General features: G+C 35.6%; 1 protein-coding gene across 16 annotated transcripts in view; it reads right to left on the bottom strand.

Moving 5' to 3' along the window:
• PEX5L (peroxisomal biogenesis factor 5 like) overlaps nucleotides 1–25,435 on the bottom strand; it is a 220,983-nt gene that overhangs the window by 88,554 nt on the left and 106,994 nt on the right. For 6 of the 16 annotated variants that reach the window (XM_079156351.1, XM_079156361.1, XM_079156363.1 and 3 more), the window contains exons 4-5: nucleotides 7,854–7,919; nucleotides 5,423–5,527 (exon numbers count right to left, since the gene is read on the bottom strand). The exons of 5 other annotated variants lie outside the window; for them this stretch is intronic. In XM_079156351.1, the coding sequence (XP_079012477.1) occupies nucleotides 5,423–5,527; nucleotides 7,854–7,919 (171 nt within the window). The remainder of the gene's footprint in view (nucleotides 1–5,422; nucleotides 5,528–7,853; nucleotides 7,920–25,435) is intronic. 5 more of the 16 variants (XM_079156366.1, XM_079156353.1, XM_079156359.1 and 2 more) reach the window with 1 other exon arrangement.

Genomic DNA, 25,435 nt, shown 5'->3' with positions numbered 1-25,435 from the left:
TAACTGAATGGCAAACTGTACAAAAGAATGATTACATTGCCATCCTAAATATCCTACTGCATTTCAGCAATTCACAGAGGTCAGTTGTCCTCAGAAATGTTTAGCAATTTTCTCGCAGACATTAACTACACATCTAAGTCCATTTCCTCCTGGCGTCACATCTTTTAAATGTTTGGAAATCTAGTACCTAAAGGAACATTTCCAAATGCACGTCTTTTACAAAGGATGTTAAGTAAGTCTTCTACCAGGAAGTCAGGAATGCCAAGAGGGAGTGCCTCATGAGAAAATGGAAATGAAGCCTATGCCTGCCCTGCACCATGCAGCACCCAGAGAAGGACCTGGGCGGACTTGAGTGGGAGGAAGCTTGAAACCTCAAGGCTTAGCCTGACTACCTCCTCCAGAGGTTTTAAATCAGAAAAGCAAATCTGGAGCGTTTGAGGGAAAACGGGTAAGCAGAAAGGCGAGAACTTACATGGAGGGGTTTTTTTTTTTGTTTTGTTTTTTTTTTTTTAAATTAAATCAATCAGAAATCAAAAGACAATTGAGTCTTTACGCCTTCTTTGCAAATCAAATAAAATGACTTCAACTGAAGCAGGACTTATTCAGACTGGTCGGTTGATGTGGGACTATTAGTCACAATACACATGTAGACAATATCATCCGGTGTTAATGGGTTTTTTTCTTTCTTAAAATTTTATCTGAAAACACATTAACCTTAGTTCAACTTGAATTACTCTAGTTTCAATTTTTAAAAATTAAGTCATTATGTGATCTGAGCTCTACAGGACTATTTAACCAAGATGAAAAGAAAGTATTTTACTTTTAAATGCTGTTACTTAAACTCTAGCATATGTTTATATTGCTTGCTTTGTGACTGAAATTTCAGTTGATTTATCTTTAAAAAAATACATTGCACAGATCTTCCATTAAAAATTTAGAGCAAAAAGTTTATGATAACATATTGAAAAGCAAAACACATTTTAGATGAGGAAATAATATAAAGGATAATAATTCACTAGTCCATAAATTATCTTTCTGATTAATAATCAAACTATTATTTTAGAGTAACATTTTATTTTTATATTTAAGTATTTTAGTGCTTAAAGAATAATTTAAAAAATTAAAACATTGACACTAAGTTAAAAACAATTGACAGATATTTTTGTGCTGGGGATTGAACCCAGGGCTTTGCACATGATAAGTATATGCTTATATTTGTAATGCTGATTTAAAAAATTTCTAATAATAAATATATCTTTTATCTCATTTAAATGATAGAAAAACTTAAGCTTGTTTTGTTTCTACATGAACAAAACACAAATATGCTTAGGTATATGTGAGCATTTAAAAAATTCCTTTGCTATGTGTGACATTGTTGATTTAAAGTATGTGTCATTTGTTATGTAGGTTGTCATTCATAATTTTATAATTGATGAACTACTTACTTATGGTCTTATTAGTTCTATTTAAGTTTAGATATTTGTGCAATACATATCAAAATAGTAACTATTGTGAGAGATTCACTAATATCAAGCTAAGTTAACTAATTCAATCTATTAAAAAGACAACTAAATTGTTACCATACATCCCTTAAACATTCAGACTTTTAGAGGTCTGCCATGGTAATCTGGCACCTGACAGTAAGTTCCTATGCGCTAATGGTACTAATGCCCACCCTCCAGTTCCCTTGTTGCAAATCCCAGAGGCTCTTCTTATCCAGGCAAGCCATGAGATAACTTTCAATTCTTCGACTTCAATTAAATGTCAATCAACTGACAACTACAAACATTTTCCACAAAAGATAGTCAGACTTATAAAATGAGTCTATATGTAGGGAAACAAACAGATATTAGCATTTGTGATTTGGGTAGTACTAACATCTGGGGCAGGCAGGAGAACATAACTAAGGCAATTGTTTTAAGTTGGTTAATAGAAATCAAACTTAGTCATGTTTAGAAGGCTTCAGATTGTTCTTCCAGTCAAGGACCTTATCCTTTTATCTTTATCAGACACAAAGTTAAATAAATAGTGATGTGTAAAGAGTGAGACACATAGGAAAACAAAGGTTTAGTGTGGAATTAAAAAAAAAACAAAAATCCCTTAACCAGAAGGGACCTAAAACACAGTACTAAGACGCTGTGCTCTTCTGGAAAAATGAGTCAGATGTAGCTTGCTTAAAAAAAAAAAAAAAAAAAAAAAAAAAAAAAAAAAGTATCCAGGAGATATGGTTGAAATGAAAATTTCTCAAGATTCCTTATGAGAGAAAAATACTTGCTAAAGCTATTTCATTCTCATAAAGATAATGGATTTTTCCCTATGATACAATTTTTTGGCACTTATTTTTCTATTCTCAAATTGGATTTGTTATACTATCACATTTTAAAGCAACACCACTTAATAGAAATGTACTGAGAGCCTTGTAATTTAAAAATTTCCAGTAGCTATTTTTTAAAAAGTGAAAAAACCCAAGTGAAATCAATATTATATATTTTTAAACCCAATATATCTAAAATATTATCATTTTAACATGTGGTCAATATGAGAATTATTGAAGTAATAGTTTGCACACTTTTTTTTTAAATCAGGTGTTCAAAATCTATCCATTTTATTCTTATAACATATCTCAGTTTTGAGAAGTTGAAAGTACCCAGTGCCTACATGTGACTAGCAGCTATTGTATTGGATAGTACAGATCTAAAGAGGCTTTTCCCACACAGACTTGGTAAGTCACATTGGCTTTCCTCTGCAAAACTTTCATCAGTGCACACTTGTTTACATACTGTTTAAGTGTCAGTCTAGGACAGCATGAACTTGAGCTCATTTGTTAATTCAGAATTAAAAATGACATTAAGCAAAATGAGCAAATCTCAAGGGGTCAGCACTTTCTGAGTTCTAATCATCTGGCTAACTCTACTTTTTTTTTTTTTTTTTTTTTTTCCCAGTTTGTTCAATGTTCTACATAGATGGCTTCACTGGCTTATGTTTAGCTAAATCTAGTGGTGGAACATACCATAAGAATTCAATAATTTAAAAAATGTTGGAATATAGGATTCTTGTACACTTATAATCTGTTGAGTGAAGTTATTAAATAAGGCAAGGGGTCTGTGTTTCAGTGATTTTACTCTCTATTTTATCTATTTTGAAATATTTGTCCCAAAGATGGTATTGAGAGAGTAGCAGTTGGACACATCTGGAATCTATGATGTGAGAAGTTGGCACCGACATAGCAGTGATGAAATGGGTCGATGTATTCAGGAGTATATAGCACTATGTCATAAAGAGCTTTACAGGAGACACGGGGACAAATGTGTTGAGACACTGGTACATTCACACAGGGTAACAAGTAAGAAGGTGATATGGTACACGTACTGAATGCTGTGGTTGCCATGGGAAGTACTCACTTTTTCAGATCATTCTGCTTCTTTTGGGTTTGTGCACGCCACTGGTGCATAGCAGGGAAGAAGCCACTTGTGTATAGTGGAACAAGTATATTAACTAATAAAACTGCACTCGACTGAGAAATAATTGTATCACAGCTGTCACTGAATTAATTCCGTAAAATCATCAACACGACAGGTGCATTACATTTTATGAATCAGAATTCTTCATTTGCTGATTCATAAGCTGGCCAGTATGCAACAAGAATATGATGCATCAAAGAAAGCATTATGTAATCTTCATGCAGAAAAATTGTAACTAGTATCTTAGAAACAGTTAATGCAATACTAGACAGGGATTAAAGAAGGAACTTGGTACGCACAAGTGTTCTGATTATGACAGAATGTTAAGTCATAATTTCTTTTCTAAATTAAAAAATCCAAGATATTATTTTGCATTAAATTTTAAATTCAAATTTAGGTTATAATAGCAATCTTGAATAGTTGGAAAGGATTTCTGGAAAATACATAGCAGCGCATGCTTTTGGAGAAAAAAGTTTGAGGATGGGAGCCTGTCTTAAATTGTGATGTCCTGAGATGACGTGTTGTAGCACAGTCGTACCAACATTGGTGTATAAGGTGTGCATGGCTCTTCCATTCACCAAAAAACCTCCAAGCAGTTCTCGCTTCCCAGTTATTCACCTGAGAAACTATGGACTGAATATTTTGGATATGGGATTCACAAAGATCTGTTTCTTATATGTGGGAGATCAATGTAAAACTGCATATGCTCTATTATATAAATTAAGAATGGAGAACTTGGTAAATATGAAGCAAATTTCATTTCAAATACTATTATGTGTCACTGGGAAGAAGTATCTCTTCTTTGTGAATTAAAAAAATTCCTGAGAATCTAAAATTTATCCCAAAGTCCTGGAAATCTTTAATAACTTTAAAAATTATTCAATTTTGATGTTATATGTTATAATTTGGTTACTTACAACATAGTACTTAGAATAAAATAAACCACACATGTTGGCACCAGCTGGAGATAAGATCTGCTGATATTCTAAAAATAAGTTGCCATAATTTAGCTTTTGATATAAATGCCTTTCATGCGGACTGTAAATGGACATTTTTCTAATTCTAGGCATGTGCATATAATCGGAACTGAATCACTGCATTTACTATTGCATTATGGAAAAAAATGAAATGTTTAAAATAACAATCTAATCTAAATTATAAGATAAATGCAAGTAAAAAATATTTTTCATTTAAGAATTTAAAACTGGTAGTTCCACAGAGTGGTGATGAGTATATTATACATATTTATGTAGATTTTACAGGGTGTTTCAAAAGTCCCTGAGCATATAGAGGATCCACAGTCTCAGTGTGTCTTTGCATACAAATGCAAACTTTCTTTCTATACTTGTTATAATAAATGCTGAAAATGGCCCTCATGTGCTTATAATAGAGATGGTATTTTTGTTTTCAAGGTCACTAAGAATAAGAAGGGTCACAAATGCCATTTTCTGCATGGGGACTCAGGGACTTCCGGCTCATTCCTGTAAATTAGATATCCACATAAATATGTATAGACGAATATGTAGTATGCATAGTCACAACATAAATATATTTAACATTTAAGAAAATTTAGGTATTCTACTGGTAAACTGACATATGTATACAATATAACTGTATTTATTCATAGGAATTTGATTTTTTTGGTTGTTCAAATGTTCCATTATATTAATTATTTCTTTCCCAAAGTGATTAACAAGACTCCTTTTAAAGAAGCAGCATGTTTTACTTGCACATCCATTTTTTAAACTAAAGTTGAGTAATGAAAATTAATATCCATGAATAAATAACTAAATTTTTAAAGCAATTTTGATTTTCATTTATATTTGTACAGTTGTTTCATTGAAACTGTCCTTTTAAAAAATTGGTTCAAGAGTTAATGTTTTTTTTCTCTAGTTAGTGATCACATTGTCTGATATATTGACATATGTCAGCTTCCTAAGGAGCCCTATGGGTCTGCCCACCTGTGATGTCATAGTAAGGAGGGGCTTTTCTTCAGCAGACTCCTCCCTCGGTATCTCCTTCATCACCATGGCAACAGCCTTATCTGCCGCCCTAGAGCCTTTTCCCTACAACAGTGAAATCAACAATGACTTGTGTCAGGAGAAATCTTTAACTTATTATTTATTACAAGATATTCTAATGTTTAAAGAGCAATCCAACATAAATGAAGAGGTAGGCTGCTGCCAGTGCATCTTGAAGCTTTTGGCTGAGGAGAAAACACACAAAATCTGAAAAAAGATGGTTTGTGAACTTTTACTTAGCTACTTTTTTACCTTCACAACTGGCATATTATATTTAATTTTAACATAGTATTTTATATGTATAATATATGTAAGGCAATTAACATGACATGAATGTATTTTTATAATATCAATTTTAAAACACTATGGCTTGCCTATTATGTTCATTTAAAATTGTTACTCTATGATCCATAAATATTTTGAGTGATAGGAGTTTGGGACAGGGATTAAGACGAGGATCTGCTTCCCACAGAGGGCTTTTGCTGAGTAGTCTTTAGATTCTGTCATTTTTTAGTGGATTGGGTATAAAAAGTGTAGACATAAAAATCTCTAAAATTCTTCAGTGGCTTGGCATACCATGAATTCGCCCAGCTTGATTGGTGGAGATAGTATGAACTTGGTGAAAAATACATTTTCTTTTTGCCATTTTCAATGTTTTTGAGATGGAGGAATTTTAGTAGAATTTTAGAAATATCTTTTAGTTGGAGAATTCTATAAATACAGAAGTAATAGATGATTAAAGCACTAAGTAATATATAATTAAGGCACTAATCTATGTATATCTACCTATTTCTCTATTTTTTTCTGATTATCTCATATAAACAAATATATACACTGGAAAAGGGGTTATGCTGGCTCTGTCTTTTGAGTTTACCTGATTATGAAAATTTTGAGAGTAAATGTGATATAATGGAGACAAAACAAAATACCTTCTTGATCCCATTAGAAACATCTCATACTATGTAAAAATTAAATAATTTTTAAATACTTTGAAAACAAAAACCTTGCATTTTCTCTGGTCTCTGGGCAGAGCCTCCCTAGAGAAACTCATTTTATGCTAAGAACGCATAGGAACAGCTGTATTGTAAATCTAATTAAAATACAAACATAACATACAGAGATATTATAGGCAAGGAAATAAAAATGGACAGATGGGCATGTGTCATCTGGAAAGAGAATTAAGAGTAGGGGTCAATATTAACTCCGGAGCCTGATAAACCCTGATAGTTTCTATGCCATGGAAAAGGGTAGAACGACATGATTATCTTGAGTTTCCCACGGGCTTTAAGTAATTGGAAGGTAGGTACACTCTGGGGGCAAAACAGTGTTCCTTTTCTCAGGTATTGACTTTCTAAACTGTAGTCCGTAGCAGGTTTTATTATGAGAACAAAGAGAAACTTTTTGCAGTTAATAGATCTCAAATGGGTAAATTTGTTTACAATGCTGAAAGTCTGTCTCTTTGCTTTGTTTTGACTTAACTAGCATTATTGAATGGTAATGCGTTATTTTCAAGATGGAGTATCAAATGCTAGTGATTTTATTTAGCAGATACATCAGTAATCATTTTCAGATGTGTTCCGAAAAGGTTATATGTCTAACAATCCTTAGAATATCTGATTTCTGGGAAAATAAAGGGAATCATAATGATTCATTGTATAGCAAATTAGGGTGCATACTGATTGTAGGTTTCTTCTTTAAGGAAGCAGTGTGAACTTTCTAAAATAGAGGTGCATACAATTCTGGGAAAAGATTTATCATGTCACTATCAAACTTTAACATTTTTTCCAAATATAAAAATTATCTGACTGAAACATACCCTATAAGCTTAGTATACCTTTACAAGTTACACTCATTTACATACTAAAATGTGGTTTACAACAAAAATTTTTGTAGTTGTTTTTTCAAAAGAGCAAAATCACATGTGAGGAAATCGTTCCATGCTCCAAGAAGTTCTCATAATATAGCAATAAACATAGTGGCATGCTTATATTTATATTTAAATTGCTGCTATACTTAAAAGAATAAATCTAATATTATAAGATATAATTTTAAGAAATAATAGTTCAGACTCTTTTCTTGGGTTAAGAGAAAAATCTCAATTGATAAGCATCTCAAAAAATTTCAGGTCAATTTTTCAATATACCATTTATTTGAAATGCTACCAATCCATACACTACGTGGAGATATTTTTTACATATGCAACTATAATAGCTAAAATTAGCAACGGACATGCCATTTCACTAAAACAAAAATAAAAACAAAACAAAAATTAGTCCTTTCATGCTGAACTCTAGAACAAAGCAGTGGTCAGCTAGAAAGGATGTATAATAAACACATGCGGTGCTTTTTATTTCTTGCAGAAAAAACCCACCAAAGCCAGGGTCAGGTCACTTTTTTGAAGACAGTGCCACTTTTTCTTCAAGGTTACACCTACTACCTGAAAAGAGTCATGACACCCATGTTAGTGCCTGCTAGCAACTTTTTCTGTACAGCCTTTTGGCTTCTGAGATACTATCCCATGATCCTCACTGTTTTACAAGTGTGGTAGTCTGAGATCAGAAAGGGAATGACCGACCCAGTGACATCTCCATGGCTCCAGATACAGTGTCTAAGGCATTGCCAACTCAAGGGAAAACAATCATATATCAACAAGATCTCTCCTGCATCCTAGCTTCATCTCTACCTGCTATCATAACATCAAGCTGTGTTATTTCTGACTTCTCCTTTTATCCTGTGGGATAATACTTCTAGAATTCAGAATGCGGTCAATAATTGATTCAGCAATTCATGAAACTATTACAATTTGTTTATCAGCAGCTCTGCAGGGCTGACAGTAATATGACCATCCAGATTTTTTTTCTTTTTTGAAGTCAGTGGTTTAAAACATTAAAGAAGTATATATGCATACTTATTCAGTCTTCAAACCCAATTTTCTAAATAAAATTGTATGAAAGGTTCAATACTGACCTATTATACACTGGAAATACACCCAAGCATGTAAGTGGCTTATATACTTTAGATCATATTAGGATTTGGTGCCTCTACATCATTCTTGGAAAGAACAGAAAAGAATTGTCAAACTTCAGAAGTTGATTATCACATTGTGACATCCTCTAGCAATTATTTCAGCCTATTTATTTTCCAATAGCATGTGAAAATCACATTTTCCCACTTCTCTCTTGAATTTCTTGAGATATTTTTGACTGTTAGAAAACAATATTAGCATAAGGAGAAACTTATTTTCCCTGGTGCTTTGCTGTCGAAAATTCTATTGCCGTTTCTCTGTTTCTCTTATTATTTGTTTCTTCACCAATGAATTATATAAAATGATGGCGTTTCTCAGAATGACTCTTGAGAATAGTCCTGTATTTTCTATTATAAAAGCAGGCATAAATGAATGTAATGTAGGGAATATAGCCAGTGACATGAACGTTTATTAAGAAAATCCTATTTTGACCCACTTGTTTTCTTTTTTGTTAATGTGAAGATAGAGAGTACAACACATTGGATGTCATAGGATCTGTTCTGGCTGCATACCAGGCTGTGGAGCCACCAGACGTCTTTAGATGAAGTGGTATTGGCTGCAGTCCTGTCTCACTGGGAAGGGAATTAAACTATTTTGAGATGCTACCATGTGCTGGGCACTCTGTTAGATGTCTGATGTAATTTTACTTGTTCGATCTCATGATAACTCTGTGGGTAGATAATATCTTCCATAGATGCTTGAGGACATCGGAGCTCAGTGCTCATGTGTTTTGGCCAAGGCCCCCAAACCATTCTGTGATGGAGGCAGGAGGAGGATCCAGGTGGCCTCCTAGGCCTGCCTGCTTCCCTCTCTACCACACTGGTGCTATTTGTTCATCTGGTTTAGGGAGTCTGGAGATCTCTCCCTTAGGTTCTCCACTGACTTTCACGAATGTTACTGTTTTTTAAAGTATAAGTGGCAGTCAATATAATCACTTATACTGTCTTTGGCTATAAGAAAACTCTTTTTTATTTTTGTGGTGGGCATTTGAACCCAGGGCCCCAGCATACTAGGTGAGTGCTCTACCAGTGAGCTACAGCTCCAGCATCCATAGAAGATGAGCAATGTTGAGACGAATTTTTCTCCTCTTTTCTGGAAGAATCAACGATCCACAGTTTCACATTCCTAACAAAATGCATCTGTTTCTTTTTATCTTCATAGAAAACTAAGCTAGGCATTTCAAGTATGCAAACTTTTTATTTTATGGATCTTAATAGGTTTAATAAGCTTTAGCTTCATCTGATTCTTACTAAACACTAAACGCCATTATGCCATCTTTACTAAGATTTTCTTGAGATCTATTTTGGGTGCATGAAATACTTAAAGAATGTAATTCCACAGTTATAGTTCATTTGTAATCAATTTCCTAGTTGCTGACTTTCTTACTACTACCATGGAGTTTGCAATTTAAAAATGATTTTTATTCTCTATCAATAACAATCTAGACTCTATTAAGAAAAAGATATTAAGCAAAAGAAATGCAAAAATATTAAAAATAGGGGAAGAGTAAATGACTATAATACTAAATAACTTTGCTAACCTAGAACTAGTATGTGGATTTAAAAAATAGTCTTTTTCTTGTTCTGATTATAATAATCAAAAGCAAGAACATATTGTTGCTAGAAATTGAGAAAAAACAGAAATAGGAAAATAAAAATAATACCTCTGATATTTTCATGCATTTTCCAAAATTTTATATTTTATTTTTACAATATTGGAAATTAAGTAGTGTTTTTAGGATGAATGTTTTAAGGGTAGACATACTCCTTCAAGCTTATAGGTATTAATCTATTGCATGTATTTCTTCATATATATATATATATATACATGCAAACAAATACAAAATATATCTATATAATTTTAGAAACACTGAAATGAAATACTCAGTTTCACATTTGCTAAAAATTATAGCTTTCACAAATCTGCACGTGGACTTAAGCACCTGTAGAAAACTGGCCATGAAAAGACTGGCTGTTCTAATGGCTGTTCTCATGCTCACGTGCAGAGGCTATTTAATTCTGTCACTTGGGAAGGTAAATGTCATGGTAAGTATCATGCTCTCTTTAAACTCCCAACATGGGTAAAGTTCAGGTAATGTTTCCCAGTGACTTCTGCCTACTATTTTGTGTCCTTTCCCAGTTTGGAGTGCTTCTATAGATTTTCTCCAACATAGACGAGGGTTCAGGATGGGCTGACTCTATCTTAACTCATCCTCCACCCCCCAAATAGAGCATTTTGTTCATTTTGAAATAGAACAAAATCTGGGCATATTGGTTCTTCTTTCTAAACATCTTGAAGGAAGCTCAAATCTAGTTGTAAATAATTGGGAAACATGGACAAAATTCTCGCTTTTAATCAGAGATTCAAATGTGAAATTCACATGTCATAATGAATTCCCCATTGGTTCAGTGATCTGTAGCTAGAAATAATGTGATTTCCTATTCTCTAATAAAAGTAGTCGAGTTGCAGCAAATAAATTAGTGACTATTAATTTGCAATAATGGCACAGGGCATTTAAGAGGTGGGATCCCCATGCACCACCTATTTCCCCTTACTGTCTTTATCCCCTCCCTCCAGCATTGTATTTTTCAGACCCAGGTGACCCTGGTGCCTACTTCTTCAAGCCATAACCTTTTCCAGGCAGTCTTCTGGGATCAGTGACTCTAATTACCTTCTACTATGCAACTCTTGTGCCTTTGGTTTGTGTTGGGTATTAATTGGCACTTTTTGTTTTGCCCTTCTGGAAGGACTGTAGATGGGTGAAATAAATGGATAACGATTTCCATGATCTTTGACTACAAGCCTCCACCCATAAAATCACTGAGATTTCAAGCCCACCCTGTGCAGATTCACTTTCCTTGGCCTGGATGCTTGGTGCAGGGTGAGAATATAACTTTCATGGGCCCGTTCCTTTATAAAAAACATTTAAATCATATTTCATGACTGCATTGACATAAAGACAAATAATCTAGACTGGATATATTATCACACTTTATTATGAAATGGTCATTTTGGGGGTTTTGGTTTTAATGATGAAGACATTTTTATGGGCCCTTAAAAGTATTGTGGGTCCTATGTACTGTGTTCATCATACCTAATGAATAAGTTGGTCCTTCTCCTCCGGAGTTGGTGTCTTCTCAAGTCAGTGTGGCATTCCTGCTGTGATGGCCCTGTCCCTGGAGTTGCTATCTCTGTCACCTCTGGGTGGACTAATTTAGAGGGCCCTGCATTTCCATCATGGCTGCCTGTCCTAACAGGCCCCTCTGCTGTTGCCATGCTGTTCTTACTATTTTTAAGGATTTCAGTGAGTCTTTCCTAATAGTACTCACGAATTTCACTGTGTGCACAATCGGTAGCTTTCATCTTATAGTCCTTAAAACATGCTCTTGAAAAAAAATCCAGAGCATTTAGAGTTGAGGTAGAAAGCTCCTGGGTGTATAGTATCCTTACTCTTAGAACATAAACGCCTCCAGAAAACAGGTCACAGCACTTTGTTCTCTCTTTCCTGACTATCCAGGAGCACTTCTGAGGAAGTTCAGTCAACTTCTTTCTTCCTTTATTGAGAAAAAAATCTCTCTTCAATGGCCAGAGTCACCAATTGGTTCCAAAGCATTCTTGCCACATTTTTTTTTTTTTTTTTTCTGATTGCATAGTTGGTCACTTGAGGAACAGAATTGTCCAGTGCCCCAAATTCCGTAGCTGTGCATGTAGTTTAAGTGCTTCCCTGGGGCCTTATTATAATCCTTTATTATGTAAAAATTTTCAGTTATGTCTCATCAACGACACTGTATTGTGGGAGCACATACTTATGAACCATTTTGCATTACATGGTATAAGTCTCTACAGGTACATAACAGCTACTCAGGTACACTTAATAAATATATGTACTAGGTATCTTTCTCAAATTATTTAAGATTTTTAAAATCACATGATATGGACAACTTTGACAGAGGTGAGTCTGGATCAGATAAAAAGTTTTAATTAGATGGTTAAGGAATTGAAATACTTTCAAGCACATAAATGGAATTCATTAAAATTAATAAAGTGTTTCCAGGTAAAAGATGCTTAAAATTTGCTCTGAAGGACAGATAAGACTTTTTTTTTTTTAATTAGCAAGATCCATTTGTCCACAAATAATTCACCATTTGTTTGTTCTTTGGAGAAGGTTAAATATTCTGGTCCACTTCAATCTCACTATTGTCCCCAGATTATTTACCCTGATTCTTACAACAGATGGTCAAGGCAAGAGCACTCAGTCCTCCTCCACCTATGACCAGCTCTGAATTAGTGAAGTTTTACTTTCAGGTTTCCTCCGTTTAATGTGGCTCTGAATTACTTGTGACTTATTTTATCTTAAGGATGAGCTCCTTGATGTATACTTGCAAGCAACTCTTTCTGCTTAGAGTGATCTGCCTTAAACATTTTTCCTCTTTTGACATTGGCCTTATATTGAGGATGTCATAAAGAATATACACTTGATTATTAAGAAGTAAAAGTAGAATGAATGTTAAGTTTTCTTTTGATGAGAGATAAATCCAAAATTTGTTATATTCTGAGAGGCCTTTGAGGACTGTTTGAAATATGTACCCCCAAAATGCAATCCAAGTTAAAAGGCTGTTATTATTTTCAATTCCTAGTCAAATAGACCATTAAAAAAAAAAAAAAAAAAAAAAAAGGAAAAGGAAAAGAAAAAACAAAACCAAAAAGCCCATTTCTTTTAGTTTTAAGAAAAAAGGAAAATGACTAAAAAATACAAGTCCTTAAGATTACTTTCTTTTTCTTTTCAAAAAATTCCCTCCCCTTCAGTACAAACACTCTTATTTGCACAGATAAATGGATATCACAGCACTCAAAAGGAAGTGAAGTATGAAGATCATTCATCACCTGCATAGGTAGTTGCTGAAACTTTGCTGGCTGGATCACTAGTGTTTGGGGCATAGCAGGAGGTGAGACGTGGCCTCTTTTGGGGAAGTCAGGGAAGAGATCTTGAGGCCTGCTTTCTAAGTGTGTACACGTAGCCATGCAGGTGTCGTGTACTGGATCTTATAAGGAAACTGGGGAGGAACCACATAAAAAAAGTCGGGTCCTTAATTATTATTACTCTATTTTCTACATTTTCTATAATTAGAAAATATTCCAAAGCAAATATAATGAATAAGAATCTGTATAGGTAATAAGTGGTCAAGATGATGAAAAATTTCCCTTGCATTAATGTAGTTACCTCTAAAACTGTTTTACTTATCAGTGATTCAATTCATTCCCCCAATTTCTTGCCTTTGGTAAATAAAATATACATACCAAATCAAGGAACAAATCACAAGAGAGAATTTTATTCTCCTACCAAATTGGAGGTCTTTAAATGTTGTAGGTCATTATCTTGGTCATTATTCCTTCCTTTTTAGAAACAGATGAATGACCATGTGTTAAATATACTGTACCAAATTATTGAATCTGAAACAAGTTTATCCAGATGCCATAAGATGGAGTTAACTGTATCTGATTTCATTCTAGAAGAAAACCATTCACTCTTGAATTGGAGTTCACCCCCTCTATGAATATTTCAGGCAAATTCTATTACTAATTGATGAACCAGAATTGTGGCATTAGAGCCTGATTGTTCTGTAGCCTTCTTTGTGGCTTTCCTTATTTTCCAGCAGGTGCAAGTGCCTTTATCAGCTTGTTCCCCAGTCACCAAATGCCCCAGTTTTGTTGATACAACTTAGGAAATGCAAATTATAGAAACTAGGCCAAATTCATAAGCTACTAGCCAAGAAGGTCTGCAACTAAGGTATTCTATCTGCTTGGCTTCTCTGAAACAGCTCCAAGAGAGAAACTGAGGCTTTGGGAATTCCCTATATTAAAATTATGGATTGACTCCTGGCATTTCTGTTTGTCTTGATATTCCTCTGGGGGTCATTGGCAGTGTGTGAGTGGTCTACTCTTAATGCCTCTGGGTTCCTTAAAGCAGATGAATATTCTCTTTCATCCTGTGAATAGGGAGGGAAAGTACAGAGAAACCTTGGCACTGTGAGACGCAGTATAGCCATGTGTGGTCAAGGTCATTACCAACTAATGCATCCAGTACATCTTCCAGAGTCAATGGAGAAAGAAGAAAGGCCATGTGACCTGTTGGCTTTCACACTGGGACTAGAGTCAAGACAGAAATTTCAATCCCAGTTCTGCATTTTGTAAAATATTCTAAGCCTCCATTTTACCTTCTGGAAATAGGACTGAATTATCAACTCCTTCACAGATTTGTGAGAATTAAAATGATATAGTATATATGAAAACACTTCCCACAATGCTTGGCACACAGTAAGTACCCAATACATATTAATTGACTATGAACTGCTACTGCCAAGATCATGGACTTCGTTGACTTAAAATGATGCAATATTATGTCTGTATTCATCCATGGAGTAAGTAGCCATAGTTCTGTTCTCATTGTTGTATAGTATTCCGTCATTTGAATATACCACAATTTATTCATTTAACTTGTGATGAACATTTGGGTTGTTCCAGTTTTTGACTAATATAGAAAACACTGAATGAACTTGAATTTAGAAGTCCTAGGGAGTATACAGAGACAAATAAAGGAAACTGAAAAATAGATGTGAAAAGAGACTTGAATTACAGCAACAGAGACACAGAATAATCACAGCATGGATAAAAGTTCTAATCCATGAACAAATTCAGAGGAAATTTGAATATCTGTAATTAATAAGCAAAGTCTAGGGCTGGGAGGACTTAAATCAAAGGACTAATAAAGCATGGAAATCAAAAATCAGAAGGAAGAAGAGGATGCTCAATTTGGCCACCAGTAGATAACCAGAAAGCATTTTTACTAATGTTCTGGGATTAGTGACTCTTAGGTGCTACAGGGTGGCAGCTAAAATTCTTAAGCTGCAAGCCTTCATCTTAGTACATAAGAATGGGACTCTGTTTGGAAATGGGATTGGTAAAGAGGTCATTAATTTAAAAGGAGGTCTTTGAGAGTGGGTTTTAATCCAATCTGACAGGTATTCTTAAAAGAGCAAATTAGGACAGACATGCACAGAGAGAAGACCATGTGAAGAGACAGGGAGAAGATGGCCATCTAGAAGCCATAGAGAGAAACCTCACAAGAAACAAACCCTGCTGACACCTTGATCTCAAACTTCTGTCTTCCAGAACCAGGAGAAAATTAGTTTTTATTGTTTAAGTCAATCAATCGATGGGACTGTTTTATGGAAGCCCCCAAAACAAATATGGTCACAGAACAACCACCTCTCAGTGATTCCAAAGTGGTCTTACTTTTGTACCTCAGTCAACTGTTTAGGAAAATCCAAAGACAATTTACTCACAGGGTTATTTAAAGCCTTCTCAGCAAATTCCTTTTCTGTTTTTTTTTTTTTTTTTTTTTTTTTTTTTTTTTTTTTTTTTTTTTTAAGTGTGATCAAAAAACTTCATAGATACTGAAAACTAGAACTTCAAAATCCCTGGCCACCTGTAATGGACAATGACCTATTTGTCAGGGAGAGTTGCCCAAAAGAAATTCAAATGAAGAATGAAGACTGCCTGGAGTAGTCAGTCAATGCCAACGGGGGCTCTGCTTTCTCAAACTGAACTGAGGTTTGAGCCACATGACCTTGAATTATAGTTTGGAACTTCTTGAAAAAGAATTTTCTTGTGGAAAATCAAGTTTACTTTGATTTCTCAAGCTCCAGAGAAATTACTGCTTCCAACTTAAAGTTTATTAAATTATATACATCTTAAAGCATTCAATTAGTTAATATAAACCAGTCAAGATGTATAATTTGTACAAAAATAGCAATTTAAAAATGGAAAATTTGGAAAGAAATCACAGATTACTGGTAGTTTTTATATTTTTCAAAAAACTCTTGCTAATTTCTCTGCAGTATATTTTGGGTCAGGGCTTATAGCTTGTCTCTGGCTATCAGACACAGACCAGCCTGTTCTGACTTATACATGTAGACATCAGCTCAGGATAACATCCAGAGAGGACTTTAAATGAATTAGGACTCCTGGGGGCCTGAAGGTTTTAATAAACCAGCTTCCCCTTAAATCTGTAATTCCCACTCTGTTGTTTATGCACATGATGTAACAGTTCTTTTTACTTTTCTAGTAAACTTTCTGGCTATAATCACAGTCCTGATTAATTCCAAATGTAGTATACTTGTTATAAATATCAATAGATGTATGAAATTTGCTACTGGAACTACTACTTAAGTACTTAATTAAAAAACAAAGACACTTCTCAGTTCTCTCCCCTATCATTCTTGGTGATATCTAGGATGGCTGGGCTAGGAGTCCAGGCAGAGGACTCCAGACCTAGTGTTTGGGTTGTGCATAGACCAAGTCCCACTATCTGTATTTTACATCTGCTTTCTTAGTGGCTGTCCTTCAACTGGCAAACCAGAAGGGAAAGAACGTTTTTGCCTTTTCTCATATATTATTCCATTTGCCTATCTTTTAACTCTTAAGTTGCTGAGGGTTGCACTAACCCTGCTTTGTATGGCATGTTTTTATGTGATATGGTTACTGAGGTTGAGTGTGATCTATATTTACAGAGCGCAGGATGTGGAGTTAGAAATAAGGGTTTGACCCAGAACGAATACTTTCCTTTCTTGTGTGACCTTGGAAAGAGAACTTGGTTTCTAAGATGAAGAGTAGGGGTGATGCTAATAATGGCCTTGCTGATTTCACAGGTTTTTTGTGAGGATCAAAGAGATAATATATGTAAAGGTGAGTGTTCAGTATGCTCTAATAATGCTATAAATCAGCCAAATTCTATTAGCTGAGTAAATTATTTTTCATATGCATTTGGGAGTCCATAGTATCTGAAAGACCAATTTATTATTTTGAAATAGTAATCTGATAATGCTACACTAAATGAAATGAAAAAGTTAATGGATTTCCCCTAACAATAGAATCCAAGGCAAGTCTTGATCTGGCCCATTATAGCTGCAGTTGCAAAACTCCAAGGTACCATAAGATTGCTAATGAATCATGAATTCATGGACTGTATTATGTGCTCTAGGATTGACAAATAGAGATCCCTATTAGGAAGTCTATCCAATCAAAGTTATATAATCATAATATAAAAGTGACTTTCAACTTTCATAGTCTAAGGAAGAAATTAATGTAGAAGGCATTAAGATTCTTGAAACATTTCTAGCAGTTCCAAAAATACATATTTCTATTAATTAGTTCAGTGTTTTGACTGATGAATTATAAGTAAGCATTACATTCGTATCTTGTTTCCAGTCCGGAAAAATTAGGAGAGTTGGTGGACCAATTTACTCATGGATACATTGGGTCATTTCCACTATGCTGGTCATTAAACGTGATTGCCTATGTCTCCTATACTGAAAATAATGCTCATACTTTGTGTCCCAAGCTACTACAAATAGGCATTAGAGAAATCTGATCAGTTTTAAGTTGCTTATGAAGTTTTTCCAATGTGCTATAAGTGGATTCCCTGCTAGTTCCTACATTTTCTTCTTTCTAACTCTCAGATATATATCAAAAGAATTAACATTTAAAAGAAATTTGAATTGAACTCAGTTCAACCTGCTAAATAATGCATTGTGACCTTTTAGATCCCAAGATAAAAGCAACTACATGATACTTATATTTAATTAGAATTTAAAATTCTAGATAGATGTCATGTATATATATACACACACACATATATATAATTCATTTAACTTTAAAATCTTTGTTGTTCTCCCATTGACGTGTTATTTTAAATTAACCTTTTTTAAGATTCTCAGAAAGTAGAAGTCTTACATTATCCATGTAAGCTATTCCTACGAACACTGAATTAAAGAAAGTTCAAAATGTTTTTGCCTTACCAAAATTCATCTGTCTAGAAACTTACATTTGTCCTAACTTCCTCACCTATCCCATTAATAGTACCATAAAATTTCCTTCTAGCTACTTGTAACCTGTTCAGTTACAATAAGACAATGATCAGCATGATCACTTATTTTCTGGAAGATTTCATATTTACCAGAAAAGATTACAAACAGGAAAGCAAGCTCACTTGAAGGATTCTAAAATTTCAAGTCATGTCAATATTCATGCAGCTCCATCTCTGGCAACTACATCTGGAAGAACTATAGAGCAAGAACAGATGCAGCCAGCAAAAGCCCTGATGTCCTCATTCTTCAAAGAAAGTACTAGGCTTAGTACTTATATTGTACTTTATAAGGGAGAAGGACATATTAACATATGTTAGGAATATTTGCCCCTAGAAAAGGAGGTCTCCCCCAGTCAGTCTTGAGGTGATGAAAGTTTTCAATTAATTAGAATACTCCAGGGCCTTTGACTTTTCTTGTTTTTTGAAACTTTATGGTATTTCATTAGACCTAAAAACACAAACACTTCCTTTCTAAATTTCTTACACTTTAAGACTGTTTTTCCAAAATGTTACCCTCAAAGTTCTAGAAGGGTCAGATATTTTAAAGGCCTACTTCCTATTTTTTTCCCCTTAGGCCAGACAGTTGCTTTAGTTACTCACATGTCTTTTATTCAGCAGCCTAAAAGAATTATATTCACTTCACGGTCTTGTTTTCTTTTATAATAATGTCTTTAAAGACCTCATTGCAAATTGTTTTAAGAGATTTTCAGTTTTAGTAAAATACTCAACCTACTCTGTTAGTAAAGTCATCAAGATTAAAAAGTTGTGTATATATATTTTTTTCTGCATGAACTTCCCAAGATTTTGAAACATAGTTTGTTCAACTGGTTTAGGGTTTGACCTTTTCTTTGAAAAGCTAAAACCAAAGTTTGCATTTTTCTTTATTTAAAAAAAATTGGAACTAAAGATTATTTCTTGAATTTGGATATCTTAATATTATTGTGGTTTCATTTACAACAGTAAAATAAACCCATGGCATAGTAAACAAGCTAAGTGACAGTTTTTTGAAGAACTTAACTTAGATTCCTCTATTATAGAATTTATTGTCTAGTTAAGTCTCTTTTTTTCCACTTTAAATTTTTTTATTTGTTCTAATTAGTTACACATGACAGTAGAATGCATTTATGCATTTTGATAAATCATACATAAATGGGTATAGTTTCTCATTTTTCTGATTGTGCATATTGTAAGTCTCTTTTAATCATTATGGTGGAATTTTACTTGTTAATTTGTCTTCAGTTTGAATTCTGTAAAGGCTTATGATTTTCTTTTGAAGTCACATCATGTCATGAGATGTCCTGAGGTCTGTGGGATCTGGTTTCATCCCTTCCTCCCCTGTGGCTTCTCCTTTCCAGGTCTACAGCACCACCCACTATGTGGATTAAGACTGCATAGATCAAATTACCCTGGTTTTGTTTCTGTAGAGATTGTTTCTTTCACTTGGAATTCCCTTCTCATTGCTATCGGGTGAATTCACAGATTCTTCCAGATTCAGTTCAGCTGCCACCTTTTCTTTTCCTTTCTCTCTCTCTCTCTCTCTCTCTCTCTCTCTTCTCTCTCTCTCTCTCTCTTTCTCTCTCTCTCTTTCTCTCTTTCTTCTATAAGAGGGATTGAATCCACTGAGCCACATCCCAAGCACTTTTTGGATTTGATTTAGAAACAGGGTCTCACTGAGTTGCTTAGAGCTTTGCTAAGTTGCTAAGGCTGGGTTTGAACTCCCTATCCTTCTGCCTCAGCCTCTTGAGTTGCTAGGATTACAGGCGTGTGCCACCGAGCCTGGCAACTGCCACCTTTTCTTTATTGAGGTCTGAACTGTGATCATCTTGGAGTTAGCCCTTGGGTCTCATTCTATTTTGTGCTGCCACAAACTCAGGGTTTTGTGGGGTAGAAGTTGTAAAATGAAGGCTTATTGAATGAATGAAGGCATGGAGAGATTGGCAGATGATACAGGGCTCTGCCTGCCTGAGACTTCTTGAGGTTTCTTCCAAACCTAGGATACAGATGGTTAAAACCATCTTCTTCCCAAATTCTTCCACCAACATCTGAGCAGAGGCTAGGGATGGCAGTGGCTCCTGGATAAGAGGCTCATGGAGTCCTTCCCAGTGAAAACTTCAAATCTTTTGGTCTCATTTCAGTGGCCAAGGAAAGGCTGTTAAGAAGTTATGGAACAGTTATGAACCCTTTTTATATTTTCTGCAAAGCCCTTATAAGAGTGGTAGAAATTCCATTTGGATCAAAGTATACTAGCAATTTGGAAGAGGGAGAATGAAGATTGGCTAAAAATACTCTATGAAATTAAAACTTTTATTTTTTTTTGTGGCATCTTAGTTCTCTTCCTTCATCCCTTCTCCTGCCACCAAGTATCCTCCCAAACTTCCGGTTGTATCCGCTGTAGGTACAAACACCTTCTATAGATGAAGACTTTTGCTTGTATTTGAGGGAAGGAGCCAAGTTTCAAGTCCAACTTGACAAAGTGTGAAGGAAAAAGAGAAGACAAAGGAGTGACGTCATGTGTTTTGCTGAGTGTTGTACATGAAGAATCCAGAAAAGTGCCTGGCACAGAGTAGGTATTTTGGAACTTAAGTATTTGTTGAATGAATTAAAAAAAATCACAAACAACTGATAAAGTAGAAGCAGGTGCTGAGAACCAGAGAATTCATAGAAATCTTGTGTAGTGGGGTGTTGGATTTCACAGCACAGGAATGCTTTCAGTCGATCTTATCCTGATCCTAAGATTCAGGGAGACCATGCAGCATGGAGGTTAAATGAAATAGAAGAGAAGAAACTATAACTGTAATTTAAAGTGAAATAAGTCAATCCCAAAAATCCGAAGGCCGAATGTTTTCCCTTGATAAGTGGACGATGACATATAATGTGGGTGGAGGGATGGGGGGGTGAGAGAAGAATGGAGGAACTTTAGATTATGTAGAGGGAAATGAGGGGGGCATGAAAAATGGTGGAATGAGAGAGTCATCATTACCCTATGTACATGTATGATTACACGAATGGTGTGAATCTACATCGTGTACAACCATAGAAATGAAATGATGTACCCCATTTGTGTACAATGAGTCATAATGCAGTCTGTAAAAAATAAAAAAAATTTTAAAAAGTGTTTTAAAGAAGGACTAGTACATTCATGTTCAGTGATACTGAAACCAATGCAAATTAGCTTAGTGATGAGATAATGGCAGAGAAGTCACCCAATTTTTAAAAATTAGTAAAAAAAATTGAAAATTGCAGTGATGTTATGTGTGGAAAATATAATGATTATGTTTTCTGCCCAGAAGAGGGTTGGGAGCACTTTCTGATTCTCTGAGTTAAACAATTTCCTGAACAGTATGAGAATGAAGGAGGTGAGAGACGGTGTTTATGAAGTCTGCGCTAGAGAAGGTAGCTGAGTATTGGATGTGCTCTCCAATTCGAAGCTCCCAAGAATCAGACAATTCTTTATCTGATGTGTAACAATGAATATAAGAATTTCTACTTCTAAGGAATGGGCTCAGAATTGTAAATTTTTTGAAAAGTGTCATGGTCCAAAAAAGAGATGTCCATTGGAGTGGCAACCAATGACAATAATGACAGAAATGGTATTAAGCACATTAGAGCTTTCAATCGAGTTTCACAGACACATCTTTAGAGTGGAGGCGATGATAGTCTCATTTTATAGAAGTATTCGAAACCCAGAGAGAATAACTTGCCCAAGGACAGACATCTGGTAATAGTAGTATCCATGGGGGATTATTTCAGGACCCCCTTGGATACCCAAATTTATGGATGCTCAAGTTCCTTATATAAAATGGCATAGTATTTGCATACAGCCTATGTGCATCCTCCTGTATACCTTAAATCATCTCTAGATTACTTATCATAGCTCATGTGATGTAAATGTTTTGTAAAAAGTTGTTGTACTCTTTAGGGAATAATTACAAGAATGAAAAGACTGTAAATGTTCAGTACAGATGTGATTGTTTTTTCCTGAATATTTTCAGTTTGATTTTGGTTGAATCCACTAGTGGGGAACAGAAAGTAAAGGAGACTGTAATCAGTTATTTAGTATCTAAAATGTATCCTGTACTGTGACAAATGCTTTGCATGTATTTTGATATTACCTCCATCACAACAACTCTTCCAGGTATATACTTTTATCAAGACCATTTTACAGATGAAGAAACCGAGACAGGTGAGCAGGGAGCAGGGAATTTGGAAGGGGAAGTCCTTTTTCTTCTTTCTAATGGACATTTTGTTGAGTGTATCTCAGAAGAGATAAGAAAAGCAAGCACTTCTGACAACTATTTTAAGGAAGTGTTTTTTTTTTTTTGCAGTTTTTCTTTTTTTATATGAAAGATAAGCAAGCCTGCCTTCCCCTTCATCACAGAAACATGATGTACAGGTGTCCTGCCCAGGGTCCCAGTCCAAGACACAGCCTCTGCCATCTAATGGCAGTCTATCCTATTTGCAAATTACTCAGCAGAAAACATTGTGCCAAACGCTGACCCTGTGACTTGGACACAAAAGCAGCCTGGAGTCGGAGTTCCATCAAATGTGACTCAAGGGTGCCTGAAAGGGTCCCTGTAATCATTTGCCAAAATGGAAGACCCAGCTCCTGACAAGGACTAATCTTGCCTGGGAAAGGTTTTCACACTCTAAAAACTGTTTTTCTCTGTTTTAAATATTCTTATCAAGCATGTAGAGAGAGGCAGCTTGCTGCAGTGGTGGGGAGATCTTCAACTTTGGCATTAAACCTAGATTCATGTCCCACTACTGCCCTTCACGACACTATCATTAAAGGAAGGGTCAGAAGCCACTTTGCCCAAATGTTTCAGGGATTCTACTTGATCTCCCACGTGAACACTTGGGCAGGATGTCTTGTTACTTCACAGATCTTGCCTTTTCCTTTTTACCAGGGACGACTATATACAAAAAGAATCTGGAAATGTACAGATGAAAAGCCACTAGAGCATAGCATGAGACCAAGTCCCGGTGTCTGCAGAATGAGCTTCCAAATCCTCCGCTGTCCTTGAAACACAGATTGCAGGGCAGAATGGAGTAGCACTGGAGGCCTCTGAAGCAAGTTCCAAATGTTTTCATTCCACCAGATTCCACTCCCTTTCCACTGCCTTTGGATGTGTCTTACTGGCAGCCACACACCAATGGTGGCAGAGAGCTTGTGTCACTTAAAAATAGTGATGGCTTTTATCTTGCCCAAGAGAAGAGACAGATGAAGAAGGAAGCAAAGCAGAAGGAAAGGAGACTCATGTTTCTTAACTGTCCACTGTGCTCACCTCCTGCCCTGAGTTCTTTCTCAACAATGCTGTGGAATGTGTATTTCCACTTCAACAGATGAGAATGGAAAAGCTCAGAAAGGCAGCTTTACCTGAGGTCACAGCCTCCTAAGTGGGCGTGCTGGGGCTTGAACTCGGACTTTTTGCCTCTTGATTCAAGGGGAGATAGGAAGGGAGTTTTACTAATGAAACACTTCAGGAGCACTTTAAAAAGCTTCTGTACCACAGTGTCTCCAGGGCCTTCAGCATAAATATATCCAGTTCTGAGAGGAAGAGAGCAGAACTTGGGGTCCAACGTGCTGTGCCCTAATCCTGGCTCTCGTTCTAGTCACCAAATGTGTCCTGTGTGACAGTGGCAGTTTATCCAGAGAGGTTACTTGGAATGCGTGTGCTTTTCTCCAGGGAGGAAATAGACCGCAGTGCAAATTCTAAAGTACCACTAAGTAGAGCCCACAAGGAGAAAGGGCATGGTCCAGAGCATGGGCCCAGCGTCAGACTTGCCTGCTGAGCATGGCACTGCAGAGAGGGAATGAGACAAAGGAGTCGAAAGCACAAACTCTGGGCTCTGGGCCCAGCTCAGGCACTTCCTGCTTCATCTCTCTGTGTTGCACTTCATCTAAAAAATGGCTGTGATATGATTGCAGATCCAAAAAGCGGTTGTGACCTAGGTATGTTGAAATACATGTACCTGATACACGTTAGATGCTCAGTACGGTCATTCTGGAGGAGAAAGCGCACAGGCAGGGAAGAGGAACCGCCAGGCTGTGATCCTGGAGGGTCCAGGATGGCCGCCATCATGGCCTCCCAGCCAGAACCAGCGCTCTCTCAGATGGCTTCTTCCTCAGTCCTTTCCTTTCTAGAGGACCTCTCCTGTAAGCTCCGGGCTCCCTCCTTTCTCAACCTCATGTTGATTTTGTCAGGTTGGGTCTTTTATAAAATAAAATTTGTGCTTAAGCGTCCTTCCTTTAGCTTTAACAGAGGATCTGAATCATTCATTTTTCTGATGCAGAGTTTAAATCAGAAGTGTTTCAAAAAAACTTACGGTTTTAGGTGAGGAAAGAGCTGAGCAGTAACAGGAAACCTTTTGTATGACAGTTCTATGACGTGGTTGACCTAATTTAATCCTCACGAAAATCTTACAAAATGAAGGCATTATTCTTCCTGAGTTTAATAAAAAGGTGATAGGCTCAGAGAGGTTAAACTGTTTGCCCAAGACCATCAGGAGAATAAATATCTATTCTCTAGACATGCCTGAATATAAAAAAGCTTAATAAGCTTTTCATGCCATCACAAAGTTAAGCTCCATGAGTCTGGAAAGCACATTGTTTTTGGTCAGTGTGGTGTCTCACTTACCTAGAATTTCCTGTCTTTTACTAGATGTTTATAAAATGTTTTTGAATAAATATATTTGCATCTTGCTATATAAATGGATATGTTAGCTTTCAAAATTAACAAAATAAGTATACATGTGTATGGAATGAATGGAGAAAACAATGTTAGCATAGCTGTCAAAGTAATCTAGTATTGAAAATGAATATTATAAATTCTATTAATCTCTTTAGTAGTAGCTAGGAACACTAACTCCTAATTAAGTAATCTTTAGCATCCTTAAGATAGGAAACAAACCAATTGCTCAGGACATGTATAGCTCTTTTAGAAAGAAATCTGCTCCCCTCATAGGGGATTCTATTCTAAGAGAGAGTACTGGGAAATGTAAC

Source organism: Sciurus vulgaris (genome assembly GCF_902686455.1).
Source record: "Sciurus vulgaris genome assembly, chromosome: 10".
Classification (NCBI taxonomy): domain Eukaryota; kingdom Metazoa; phylum Chordata; class Mammalia; order Rodentia; family Sciuridae; genus Sciurus; species Sciurus vulgaris.
The sequence above is the reverse complement of the archived record's forward strand: the minus strand, read 5'-3'. Positions and strand labels throughout refer to the sequence as shown.